Raw genomic sequence first — 14,558 nt, forward strand, 5'->3', positions numbered from 1 at the left:
AGAAATGCACAAAGAACCTAAGCAAGTAAAACCAGTGCAGGAAGACTCCTTCCAGCCCTGCTCTGTCCCAGCTGAGTGTAGGCAACTCACTGCTCTTTGTGTTCTCTTGGCATGTGCAGAGGCACCTTCCCTTTCTCCCAAGGCCGTGATGATCTCTATCATTCGCTGCTAGAAATGGCAGCAGAGACTTTCCCATAAAACTATTTGAAAAATGTGGATTCTCTTCCCTTCTGTGTCGATGTGTATGCGTGATGTGACATGCCATTCCAGTATATCTAGCTTTATTGACACGGATACTCACTGAAATGAACATACGCATGCATACCCAAAACCAGATAAAAACAGAAAATTAAATTCACAGGTACGGACATTTACACCAACAGATATAGAGACAATACTATGTAGTTTCTCTGATCTGTTATGAATGACTCAAAAAAAAATCAATAAACATTAATCACATACATAAAAGTGTGATCTACACAGAATGCTTAAAAGTAATTGCAAAAGGATTTGTTCAGTAATTAAAAAAAAAAAAAAAAAGAAGGAATGACTGTCAGGAGATGACCTGGTTGTGGGAAGAAGCACTTAATTCACTGCATGAATGACTCATGGTGAATTACTTGCACAACTCCAGTCGCGGAAACCGCCACTCTGCAGAAGTGCATACATGTTAAATCAACCAAAACACAGAGTGGTCCATATAGAATCGTAGACTCTCTCAAGTTGGAAGGGATCCATAAGGATCATCGCATCCAACTCCCTGTTCCTCGCAGGGCTGCCTTTTGATACAATGCCATCTCCTTGCTGGTGCAGAATGAGCAAAAATACTCTCAGCTGGGCAGGGAGGGGAGTGAAATCCTCTTTTTTGGTATCCTGGCAATGTTTTCAAGAGACAGTTCAACAGCACTCACTTGCCCTATTCATGCCTGGCATTTATGTTAAAAAGACAGTCTGGGCCTGTAATGTTCAAGAGCAAGCTCTTGTTGACAATGAAACTTTGAGTAATAAATCTGAGGCTGCATTTCCCACCCAACTCAATTTAATGCCACAAGGTAATTATGGTCCTTTCCTGCAAAATACAGAGCTCCATGAAGAATGTCAACTGGCACGAACACTAGCAAGATTTACTTTCTTCAGGCTACTCAGGATAAATAACCCCTGCCTTTATTTGCTATCTGTGCTTCAACTGTGAGGTACAAAGCTTACTGGAATTAAACAAAGGGAACTATTTTTCACTGTCCCACCCCACTTTAATTTCCCATAGCAAGTCTCCAAAACTAAAAAGAAAAAAAAGGCATAAAAGGAAAAAAAAAAGCCAAAAAAGCACCATAGCTCTTCCATAAGCCTCTCATGCCTGACATGATCCACCCGCTGTACTTAGGGCATCAAATTCAGATGCTAAGAGTGACCAACTGATACACAACCCCTTGGCTCCAACACAGTGATTTAAACTGCATAAACTGGGAGCTTGTTCTCTGAGTATAGTCCATGCAGATGCTCCAGCTAGGATTTCAGAGCTTTTCTGTTAGGAGCTTTATTGATTCTATGGTAAAGCTTGGTCTATAGGGAGACTCTCTGCCCATATGTTGCACAAGGAGCAGCTGCAGTAGGAATAGCTGGGTACAGAGAGCACCTCATCCAAAGCAGCGGTCCACACGGCAGTGACAGTGCTGAGGGCAACAGGGTCCTGGGGGAGGCAGGAGAAGCATGTTTGCTTTTGTAGAGCTGCCCAACAGCTAAAGCACCGACTACAAACAGCAGGCCTGTGTGCTGTGGGAGCTGCAGTCTCAGCCATCACTGCCCAGCTGGGGCAGGAGAGCACGAGTGAATACAGGAAAATAGATCCTGCTGCCCATGAGACCCCAGCCATGCTGACACGAGAGCCCTGGGGTAGCATCCCCAGCTCCTCCTGGTGTTTCTACTGACAATCATTGAATAAAATGCATAAATACCCATGGAACTGGGACCCGAACCTGGGATTTCCTTTGTCCTGGAGGAAACAATCCCCCACGTCATTCATTCACAGTGAATATGCCCATCAAAAACATCCTAAATACTATGCTGTGGCGATGCAGAAGATGGGAAGACTCAAACAGCTCAGGCCAAGGAAAGCCTGCAACCCCCAACTCCTGCTTCCCAAATGCGTGCTCTAAAAAAACAGGGTATCCCATGCGGGAGATGTTCAAGAGCTCTGATGCGGCTTTTAACTCCACTGTGTTTGAAGAAAGCAGGTATGATCCAAATACCCTGCTGATCCCCTCCAGTAACTTGGAGTAGGATGTGCCCTGGCTCCTGAATGTCAGTGGGACTAACTCCTTCCTGTTTCTTCTCAAGGTTATTGTTATGAGCATGTGTTGGATCTGCGGCTAAGATCCACAGGGAATTTTGTATCTCAAATTATGTATCTTAAAAAGGCTATTGATTCCAGGCAATTTTGGGAGTCAAGTGGTGCCGAGGTGCAGACAGTGGAAACTTGATCGCAGAGGTCAGAGCATGGCCCTAATTTTTTATACATTATTCCAAATCCATGCACCACTTTCATACACTGACTTTATGAAATTCATTCTTGTTTTGTGGTAAAATTCATAAAACACATCTTTGGCTTTGCTATTTATCAGCAGCTCTCTTTAAGGCAAGCAAAGAAATCTACCTCACCTATTTCCAAGAGAGAATTGCTGCATTAACATGGGAGCACACATATTCAGCAAGTGCGTGCTCCAGGAGGGTACTGCACATACTGTAAGTGACTTGTGCTGCGACAACCTATGCCAAATTCACTTACAGGCAATCAAGATAGCTGCACGGTGGTTGTGAGGTAGACTTTTGGTAGAAACATCATAATTTTTTAACACATATTCCAGCATTATGTTATAAAAGGACAGATTACAGTTTGTATTGCATCAGGTCCTGGAATTTGCTGCACTGGGGGATTACTGACAAATTCATCTTGTACTAAAAACCTGCATCAAAACAGTAGATTTAAGTGCCTGAGACAGTTGGTAGACACAGGGAGAAACTTTACGCAGTTTTCAAAAATGAGCAGTTTCAAAATGCCTTGTTAAAATTAAACAACAAACTCATCAGACAGAAGTACAGGATTGAGAGCTGACACCAGATTTTGGAGTTGTGCTGCTAACCCATTTCGCTTCCGCATCCATTAACCTTCCACCTTTCAGCTGCCCAGTCCACTGAGCTTGCTAGCTGCTTGAGGCAGAGACTATATCCAGCCTTGCACTTGTGCAACTGCAGTGGTCCTTCCGTCACAGGTTTTAAAAAGCTATTTGGATTACTTTATAGCCCTTGTCATTGAAGCAAAAAAATTTGCTAGCACGGTCTGAGAGATCTCAGATCACAGATCCACCAGTAAACCCAAGCTGGAATGTGTTATCTTGTGTTGTACCTCCAAATGGAGGATTTTCAGCTCTTGGGAGTTGGCGATGCCACCAAGAGGTGTTTGGGGACTTCAGGCGCTATCTGACTCAGCTCCAGCTGGCATTTCTGCCTTTACTTACACATTTGCAATGATGACAGACTTCGGCGTGCTTCTGAGAAACACCTTTTATTGTATGACAGGAGTTGTCACGTGAACATCAACAAAATAAATCATTCCATAGCAATACCAAAATCAAATTACATAAATGCAAAAACCAAACCAAAACACAACCAGAGTTAAAATGATGAAAAAGCAGTGCGTTGTTACACAATGTAAAACATATATAGGAAGCCACATTCTTCTGCCAGATGCTCATCACCATGACAGGAAATAAGTGATTTCAACTCTTTCTCTCCCCGCCTCCCCCTGCAACAAACAGGCAAACTTTAAAGTGAGATATTCCAAAAGGTCAGATTAACACAAAAAGCAGCATTTCCAGGAAAAATTCTGTAACGTTTGGTTCTTTCGTCCCTTTCTGATTCTCTCTGCAATCTTATTTTAAACATGTATTGGGAAGGTTAAAAGAAACAGTCATTACCCCTTAAGTAACCAGCATTACTGATGTTGGTCACAAGAAGGTCCTTCCTCTTCCAAAGGGCAGTAGTAATGGAATTGCAGAAGATTACGCCTATCTGGCAAACGAGCTCTGGTTCAGTTCACTCAAGAGAATTTTACCCTTAAAATAAGCAAAACATGAGATAACCTATCGCTGAGAAGTGTGTTGGTTTTGACTCTCCCAGTGGCCTTTTGAGGAGGGATGGAGCAAAGATACACCAAAATGGATGTCTGAAGAACAATTCTTAAGATCAGAAGCAGAGGCTGTTCCTGGTCTTTTACACCAAACAAACAACAGTTCTGTAACTGATGATTTTCAGTATTACTGTATAAAATTGTGTTTATTAGAAATAAGACTCTGGAATACATTAAGGCACCTCATGGTGAAGAAATATTTTAAAAGGCTTGAATAACTCAGAAGACTGAGTTCTTTTTCCAAGATCCCCAGGAAGGAATGTAGCTTATAGTAATCAGCTTTACTATTTCCCAGTAAAGCATGAACATTTTCAAAGTGGAAGGATAGAACTATTTGAACTTTTCTTTAAAAGGAAACATAAAACACCTTGCTGGAAAGATAATTCATCCATTCAACAGACCAAGACTTTCACCGAAGGAAGGTCTTTCTCATCCCTGATCTGAGTTTCGCCATTCAGGTACATCACATTTTCTTACTCAGCTGAAATCAAATGGGTCAGTCAATCTTAACCAACAGTCATCTAAACAAAAGAACTATCAACAACAAAACCAACAAAAGAACCTAAAAAACAATTTCAAGATTAAAACATTATTGTTAAACTAAAAAGATGACATAATGCCAACGACAGACATAAATGACTTGCTATCAGTTGTTCTACCCAGCAATTTGTGGCTTTCAAGTGTGACACTGTAAAAAATTTGTTTTCTCTTGTATTGATATTTGATACCTGCAGTTAGCAATGTCCTGCCAAAACATGTAAAGAAGTGGAATCAGCATTTTCAGAGATACCTAACATTTTTGTGCGCATTCAAAAAGCTACAGGATCAAATTAATTCTAGCTTATAGACTGATAGCTAGATCTGTCAGGGTCTCATACCAGTGAGTCTGCAGCAGCCAGCGTTTTGGAGCTCTGCTCTGAAATGTAACTTACCATAGATTCATTTCAGAGCTGAAATGAACTAAAACTGTAATTATACCCTTGGTTTACACATGCATATCTCCCTGGTTCTGATAAAAAAATATAAACTCAAGGTATATGGTCAGGAGAACATACTGTTCTCTTAGAGTATTTAAAAGTCTCAGTGTATTATACTTCATATTTACTCTCTTGTAAGAACTAAATATTTAGAAATAAAAATAATTCACTATTGTAAAACACAGTTAGACTCTGGATATGTCCACACTGCTCAGTAAAAAAGGTAAACAAATGAGCTCAGACACCAGGCTCCACGAAGCGTCTGCATTACCTTACTGGTCAGCTCACCCTAGCTCTGCTTTGGACCACTCCAGCCACGTCTCTCCATGACAAAGCTTGAGCGGAGTCCGGACATGGTTCACACCATGGATCCCTTCCAAAAAGGCAGTTACAGACAAGACCATGCAAGATTGAACTTTCTTCATGCTACACAGTCCCTCAGTGTTATCCCATGTGACTTACGCGCTCAAACACTTCTCCAAGTCTTCACATTCCTGTGCAGTACAAACACCACTGTACTGAGCTGCAGAACAGCCCTATCCTTATTTCAGAGAATTTGAATTGAAAAGGAAGCCACAACAAAACATGCCAGATGATAATCTTGTGCTAGGTCCGTAAGTGGACTGCATGAGCCCAGAGAAGGCCAAGGGCCAAGTGATACAGAAAAGTGGATGTGGCTGGTGTGCTCTAAGGATTAGCCACAAGTTCTGCTCACAGGAGCCAATCTGTGCCTCGTGGCTTTGGGGACAGGTAGCCATCCCTGACCGGCTGCTATTTAGCACCAGATGTAGCACAAGCCTCATGTTGTGCATCACTGCATGAAGTTCAGTTCCACTGATCTCTGTGGGATTTGTTACAGTGTAAGGTGCTACACGCCACAGAAGAACTGTCAGAACCTGACAAAACCAAGCTAGGGACAAGAGCATTTGATTTTGTAACTTCCTGCTAACGACGGAGGAGGATGTTACCAGAAAACTGGATGCCTGATGGTTGTTCTCCCCGCTACAAGGGGAAGCTGGCTGGTGGCACTGCAGTTAGTAAGAGGTCCTCCCCTCCCCCTGGGGATCTCATGGCAGGACGGCAAGCCTCAAGGCAGGGAAGGTGCTGCAACACGGGAATGAGGATTCTGCCTCTCACCACTGGGAGACAAAGTCCTTCTAGATGAGCCCTTGTGCTAAAGCACAGGCTTTGGCTTCATTTGACTTCTGGACAAGCAGCGAGTAATTTTGTATTTGAATCGGTTATTTGCTGGCAGAACTGCTTGAAAGGAGATACATTTGTGTTTGCTATACTTTTAGACCACTGGGTGAACGCTGTGTAAATAACATTTGTCTTATGAAGGTAATAGCAAGTATCTTCAGTATTTTTTAAAAAGCACAGTATTTTCCATGTTCTGAAGAGAGCTTTTGCCTTTTAGTCTCTACTGTGCCCTTTAAATAGTAAGATGAAGAGATTTACTTTCTACTGGACCTCAAAGAGTAGGTATCTCACTAAACAGGAAAAAATCTGAAGCAGCACAGCACTTGCTTGATTAAAAAAAAATAAATAAAAATGGGAATAGTGCCTTTGTGTTAAAGTGCTTTGCTGAATCAGGACATAACTTACGAATACCAAACCTTTCTCTCTCACTGCATTTCTCTATCAGCAACAGCCATTCAAAACTACAGGTTGTACTTTCCTACCTATTCTGGTAGGACGGTAACTTCAAACAGCTCAAGTTCAACAGAACCCCTGATGCAAAACTTTAAATATACTAAGGTTACATATTTTTAACATATATTTAATGAATTTGTTGTGTACCCTGCAGTTACAGCTTTGGCTTGAAGGCACAAATATTAAGGCACAATAAATGCAAATAATGTATACATTTCAATGTGTTGTGTTGAAGATAACTTTGTACTACATGGTATTTAGGTATAATGACATGTCATTCAAACATTTCCTCAAGTTATTTTAATACCTTTTTTTCTTTGATAAGCCGGATAAAAAGAGGAATGTATGTTAAATTATTTAAATATTTCTTCAGTGCAAATGTGGTAATTTCCTTCTAAAGTATAGAAGATCGAGACTGATTTTTCAGCATTTGGATTTTAGCAAAATAAAACTAATATTTACGTTCATCTTGAACAGCATTATTTGAATTACTTATCAAAAAAATAAGTATATAGTACTTTTTGCTATCAAAAAGAAAACGCAGTTTTGGCTCGTTCAATTTTTTTTCTAACAACCTGCATAGCTACTTATGACAGGCAGAAAGACAGTTGCACTAGACCACTAAGTTGTACACTACTGAATCTGCTGTTTAGACATAGCTGTTGTTCTAAAGTGGCACAGACAAAATTTTGGTTTTGCTCGCTCTCAAAGGATTTCCAAAAGAGAAAAAGGACACATTTTTTGTTTGTTTGTTTGTTTTGTTTTGTGGTTTTTTTTTTTTTGTTAATAAGCTCCAAATATGCACCCTAGACCTGTTAGGTGTCCTGCACCTGTTTTTTAAATAAAATTTCAAATAAAAACTGAGTCTGCCTAATTTCCTTAGCAATACAAACATAATTAGTTGGAAAGGAAAACATATTGCACTGAAATTAAAGAAAGAGGGACAGTAAAAATTTTCTTCTTAGTATTAAATAGGAAGGATGTCCAGTGCAAAGAATCGCCCCCTCCTTTTCCTCTCCTGTTGACATTTGCAAACATTGTCACTGAGTTTAGATGATCTCAGGTTTACATTCTCTGGAAAACAGTTAAGGTTATTAGGAATCACAGTGCAGTTTCAGTTATGCATAATCCTGAGGAAGGATCCAAGGAGGAGTCTGTGGCAAGTTGACCATTCTGAACAACTTCTGGGTAATTCTTGCTGAAGTACACCTAGGAAAAATATCAGATTCTGTGAGTAATTATGCATCAAACACCTTTTAGTTTCAAATAAAATTTCTGGAGATAAATACAGCAGAGATAAACACATGTCCTTAAGGAATCCCAACAGGAAGTTCAGGTTAGTGGCATTCAGTAACTGTGTGTCACTGAGAAATTAGTAAAATTACTATACGATTTTACATTATAACAAAGCGTGAGAAAAATCCCACACAACCTGTAGATTCACTCAAATTCTGGTAATTCAGATAAATAGATACGTTTTATCACTTTACATTAAACTGATAAGTAAAATCATTTTACTAGCTCAAAACATGGAGATAAATTAAAAACAGGATGACAAAGAAGCTGTGAAATCTTGCGTCTGCACAAGGGTTTCTCATTTTCACACATAAAATGAACACAATGGATTTGGATGTTAATATCAGGTTGTAATCCCTATATTTTACAAACTATGATTGACAACCATTGAAACTTCGAGGTACATGTATGAAATATCCCAGCGTTTAATTTGTGCTGCAGAGCAGTTATAGGGCCTATAGAAATGTGATCTCTGGATAGTGAACCACAATAATGAAAGAAGAAGCAAAAGCTTTAACAATGACTCAACCAAGCAACTTCTCTAAAATGTAAGATGATACCAAATAATAGGACAGTTCTTTGCCAAGCCTTTGAGTTCCTGAATTCTACCAATTTCTAGCTCAACTAGAAGAGATACAGGTTTCCTGATAAATGTATAATCAGAACATAAAGGAAATGAAATGCTGTCAAGTTTCACTGTTCCACAATCATCAGTTTTTAGTAGCTGTATCATATCTCTGTTCCCTGACAGATGCGCATAACAAAATGAAATAATGTCAAGACTTGTGTGCTCTTATCTAAAAATGTGTTTGGGTGAAAAAAGGACTTCAAATGCAATTTTTTCAAAGAAGAATGTGAAAATTTTTGTTTGAGTCTTTAAAAACAGAAAATACACTATCTTTCTGAAGCTGACACATGTCACGAGTTAGGTCTCATAGTCAGACTGCTTTGACTATGGCTTATGAAACATTTCTCCAATTTATATTTGAGTGTTGTCAACAAAGTTCAGTTTGTTTGATAATAATGTCCTTTTCATATATATGAATACACGTATAAGACATGCGGGACAAAAAAGAAATAGTAATTCTATAAAAACATTCCTGTAAGTACCACTGTAGTCTTTTGTGCACACATGCTAACGCAGGATATATGCATCTTTACAAGTTTCAAAGAATATTAAGGTCTGATTTGAATCAACAAAAGAATTGGAAGTCCTGCTAAGAGGCATTCCGCAGTAACCAGCCACGATCAGATGCAACAGAGGAAAGTTAATCAGGCGCCTGCCTCCACACATGCTGTGGAGACAGCAGCCCCAGTTGTGTATTCCCATCCCGTTCCTGGTTTAAAACAAAACTTTGGCATACTTTTAATGCAGCTTTTGAATGCGAATTTTTTTCTAATGGAAAGTTAATAGAAAACCTTGGCACATTACGAGAGACGTAATGAAATGGCAGCTGCTTTTCAACTGTCTCATTGCAATTCTTCCCCTGAGCCCAATCCCTCAAGATATTAAATGCCCAACTCTTTATACAAGTTTCTTCCACTGCCAACAGAGCTGCAACCTTTTTAAAAGTAATCACTGAGGTGAGATAACACCTAGTATTTTAATATTTACACATCTGTCATAGCTTTAAAATAAAAGAAAATAACCCTTATTTTCCCCTCAAAGTACTCAAAAATTGATTGACAGAGAACCAGCCCTATCCTGATGCCACCAAACCTTGCGGAAAAGCCTCTCTCAATGCTGCCAAAAGCACGGAGAATACACCCACTTTTGTTTATCTGAATAACTGAGCACTTCTTTTCCTTTTTAACTGCCTGATGACTGTTTCTCACTTTCCCATAGCATTTTCTCCTAAAAGCTTCTTTAAGCGAAGACAAAAACACATGCTAAGCACAATTCTATTGCAGTCTGGCTCATGGGCTAGTTAACATATACTCAGAGGTCTCCAATTTGAGCTACGCCTGCATTGTTTTCTTTGACATTTGCTCAAAAAATGGGGATACCGAGTGACCAAGAGAGACCGACAAATAGCAGCGCTGGATCAGTTCAGAAGCCTGAGCTAAGGTTCCAGCAATAGCTTGAACTTGCAATGTTTAGCTAAGATGGCCATGAGAGTTTTTTGAAAATAAGGTTTCTTCAAAGATGTCCAAGTTAGTCTTCCAGTTTAAGATGTGTAGTCCCACTTCATTTGCCCTTAAAGGATATATGCAGAATCCATACTATTCCAAAAAATGCATATGAAGTCCCACCTTACTGAAAGAAGCTCTTGGTACAAGCTTGTTCTGCACAAGATTCAGGTCCAAAATGCAAGAAATGAAATAGTCATTGCCAAAGCAAGGCCACATTCCAAACCGTTTTACTTAGCAACCCACTGTAATGCCTTTTGAAAAGTATGTATATATGTCATATTACCATTTCTTTTTATGTGCAGCATGCTGTTTTTCAACAACAGAAAAAAAGCTGTTCTTCATAAAAACAGTTCTTAGTAACCACAACAGGAATGTATGAAACCAACAGCAATACATGTAACAGACTTACTAGGGTAAAAAGAAAAGCCATTGGAATCAGCTATTCTGACTAAGCAACTTCTCTGAAAGTATGTATGAAGCACAAGGGATGGCAATAACAAACCCCTTGAATTAATGTCCCAGTCCCTCCAACAGAAGGAACTATAGCTGTGCTTCTGGGTAGCTGCTGACTGGAGATATAGTCTCTTGATTCCCTTATTTTTGGGCTGAGCATGGATAAGCACCATGCTTTGCATTCTTGGCAGATGCTAAAGCTTGTATCTGCCTTCTAGCCTGGGAGTTAGCAAACTTTTTCATCAAACCACATTTCAGCAGAGACTGGTTCCTGGATCTCTTCCCTTCCTGTACAAAATCACATAACATTGATGTGGTAACTGCAGATGAGTATATGGGCAAGTAACATCAGGCAATTATTTTTATATATTTTGAATTATCTTTGAATGCAATTGTGCAATTGGGGAGGGCTGCAGGGATGGAAGGAGAGAGAGAATGAGATGGCTAAGTCTCTAGGACAGCTGGATAGCCTTACCCCTTGCCATTCCAAGGATCAAGGCTTAGGAAGCTGGCCTTCACTTTACAGACAAATGCTGGTTGTATGAATTTCAATCTATCCTTTTAAACACCATTTATAAAACCTCTAGACTGTCATATACACACCATAAAAAACATGGCTAACCAATCCTTTCTAGTAATGAAATATAAGAAGCTATATCGTATAGCAATGGAGAAGGACAGCAGGACTCATTACATAGTCCAGCTAAGGACAAAGCTGTTTCCTTAGTTCTGCAATCAGTGTCAGACATGGATTTATAGTGTACGCTCTGAGCTGCAGAACTTCTCTTGAAAAACTCTTTATAAGAAAAAAAAGAAAAGGTTTCAGCAGCTCTAAAAAAATTCTAAGAATATGAATTGACACAGAAATCTCTTCCCTAATCTTCAGAAAGTCCAGCAAAATAACATCCAGGCATGAGCATGCAGCCTCCACAACTGCACATTTTTTCATGTTTTTCAAACTTGCTGAAAATGCATCTATTTTTACTAGGAAATATCCAGGTGTCTGCCATTTTGGTTTCTGTCTTTACATGTTGCTTCCTATTTATTGGCATCCTGTTTCCCCAGGAAACGGTTTGGAATCGCTCTGCTCCACACCTCCAACAACTTGAGGAGAGCACAGCATAAAGGCTAGAAGTAAGACCTCTCTGTCTCTTGTCTTGAAAAGGTTCTCCTAGGTTGGTAAATTGCCTCGTACCAGTGCCTTACTCGCATGCTGCAAGTAAAGTTACGTGACTTGAAGCAAGCTGCTGCCAAACTGAGCACTGCCACTCTCAACTGAAGCAGTGCTGAAACTTCATTGGCACTGAGAGAAATAAAACCTTGCTCTGGACATCCTGTGTGGTAAATTATCAAGAAAAAAGAAATCAAGCCAAAAGCTAGTCAAAATGAGTTCCTCAATCACAGGTCATTTTTTTATCTCCTTATCTTTGCTTCAGCTTTCCATCTGAAAAGTGGAGATGAGATAGCCTCACCTCAGAGGCATATTATGAAAATTAATCCATTGATGTTTGTTAAACACTTTGATTGCCAGAGGAATGCTCACAATCACATTAATAATTCTGTACTCAGAGTAGGATTTGAATAGTAAGCAGTAAATCAGGCACAGAGCCTTGTAGGGAACAAGGAGGCAACAAAACATTCAACAGCTGCTCCTTAATTGAGCCCTGCTCATCCTATGTGCAGAACTAAGCAAGGGTACAAGAATGTGATCACATCCCCAGAGATCATATATAATGCACAAGTACTGAACCTCAAACTAAAATTGGATGAGCCCTTTTAAAAATATAGAAATAACAGATAAATTTTGGGCTGTGCAGCCCTAACATGTTTTTCAGCAAGTTTTTCTACAATCCATGCCCAGCACAGGTGAGTATGTCATATATTATTTACACTTACTGTTTTGTGTACATACAGAAGGATGCAAGAAATCCAAACAGTCTTTCAACTCAGGGTATATAAATACACTTATTTGGAAGCCTGTGTATATTCCACTAAAAAAAGCACTGAAAATGATGGTTTTGCCTTGCAAAGCCAACAGATTCTTTAGTGGAAGGCTTACTGTGACACGGAATATGCTAACTTGAGATAAACAAACTGCAGAAACAAACTGAATCATCCCTTCTTCTAAAATTACCTGTTTTGCTGTTTCAATCAGAGAAGTCGCTTCAGTCTTCCCCACTTGTTGCACCATTTTGTAAAACAAACCATCTTGTTCTTGCAGCAAAATGTAAGGTTCACCGTATTCTTTCAGTCTTCCTGCATCTAAAACCTGTTAAATCAGCAGAAACCAACATATTAACATAAGAAATTCAAAACCAAATGTTAAGACACTACAAGCAAGAGGGGAATGTATGCACTTCAAGTGCTAAGATTTTGTATCCTGGAAGTGAAACACGTCTTCTTCAAACTAGCATAGCACTTTTTCAGTTTATAGACCTGTTGTACAATTTTAGAGTGCCCTACAGCCATTCCACCTATAGGAATCCAATGCAAAGTTATGCAGAATATGGAAATACAATGTTTGTGAAACTAAACAAAGCAGATTATAAGATTCATTGTGTAAGAAAGAAACAGAGGCCTAAAACGGGCTCTGAAGTAAACAGCTGTGGGTAAAAACCACGCAATAACCGCCAAGATGGTTAAGGGAGAATAAGTAGGTCTTTTGGATTAGAGGAGGTGAAGATGTAATTAAAGAAAATGAGGGTGTTGCTGAAAAGATAAACAGTTTCTTGCATCAGTTTCTACCAACTACGTATTAGAAAGACACTTACCCCTGAACCTACTCTTTCTACATAAAAAAAAAAACAAAAACAAAAAACAACGAGATGCCACCAGGACATAAGTACCCAAAAGAGAGGAAGGAAGAAGGAAAAAACAACAGAGAAATTAAAAAGGCATTAAGTCAGTAAGTAACAGAGAATATATACAGCCAAAAATATCAGAAAAACTTAAGAATAACCTGACTGAACTTCTAAGAAAAAATTCTCATACCAGTGACTCTATTTAAGGACTGCATGGTACCAAAACCTGCATTTCCATATTGCAAAGCCTTATGGAACTCATTCAGGGAACTTCTAGACTAGCATATGTATTTTGAGATAAGACAACAATTCAGGTAAAACAATCATTAAAATACAAGTAGAAGACACAGATCACAGGCAGAAATTGTTCTCCACAATTTTAGCAAAAGTGAACTGTACCTCACAAATCTGGTACAATTCTTAATGCACCACAAGAAAACTAAAGGAGAAATGGTTTATATGGATTTCCAGAAAGGTATCTGGTGTAACTAAATAGCTGTGCTACAAGGGACAAGAGTTTTTCAAGAACCTGGACAGAAAACAGAGATTAGAAATAAACAGTGCATTTTTCTTAATGGAAGGCTGAACAGGTAGGAACTGGTGGGAATCGCATCATTCTGGCATATGCTGTAGCTACATATGTGTTAGTCATCAGAAAAAGGAGTTATCAGAAAAGTGACAAACCTGCAAATGACACAAATATGAGTAGGTAAGTCTAGACCAGAGGAGATTCAGATACACCTAAATAGCCTAAGAAAATGAGAAACAATAGCAGGGGAAAGTCAACATTGACAAATGCAATGCACTCAAATACTTAACTGGCTTATAAATTAATGGTATTGACTCAAGAAAGAGATTTGGGTACCAGTCTACAAGTTCAATACTTTAGTCCATGTGTAGGAGTAGTAAAGTTAAAAAAAAAAGAGAGAAAGAATTTATGTGAAAAAACAAAGTAGTTCAGAAAATATTTTTGTCCTTATATAAATAAAAAGCTGAATAAAAATGGCATGCTATTGAAAAAGATATTGCCACAACGAGGGACTTCAAGGACTCATAACCCAA

The 14,558-nt window shown here is 39.1% G+C and overlaps 1 protein-coding gene across 1 annotated transcript in view; it reads right to left on the reverse strand.

Moving 5' to 3' along the window:
• Nucleotides 1–3,543: 3,543 nt before the first annotated feature.
• The window catches only part of ABCC4 (ATP binding cassette subfamily C member 4), a 159,757-nt gene continuing 148,742 nt past the window's right edge, over nt 3,544–14,558 (reverse strand). Inside the window, exons 30-31 of the mRNA XM_037377169.1 lie at nt 12,830–12,964; nt 3,544–8,022 (exon numbers count right to left, since the gene is read on the reverse strand). Coding sequence (XP_037233066.1) covers nt 7,915–8,022; nt 12,830–12,964 — 243 coding nt within the window. The 3' untranslated portion in view covers nt 3,544–7,914. The remainder of the gene's footprint in view (nt 8,023–12,829; nt 12,965–14,558) is intronic.

This window comes from Falco rusticolus, chromosome 2 (assembly GCF_015220075.1).
Source record: "Falco rusticolus isolate bFalRus1 chromosome 2, bFalRus1.pri, whole genome shotgun sequence".
Taxonomy (NCBI): Eukaryota; Metazoa; Chordata; class Aves; order Falconiformes; family Falconidae; genus Falco; species Falco rusticolus.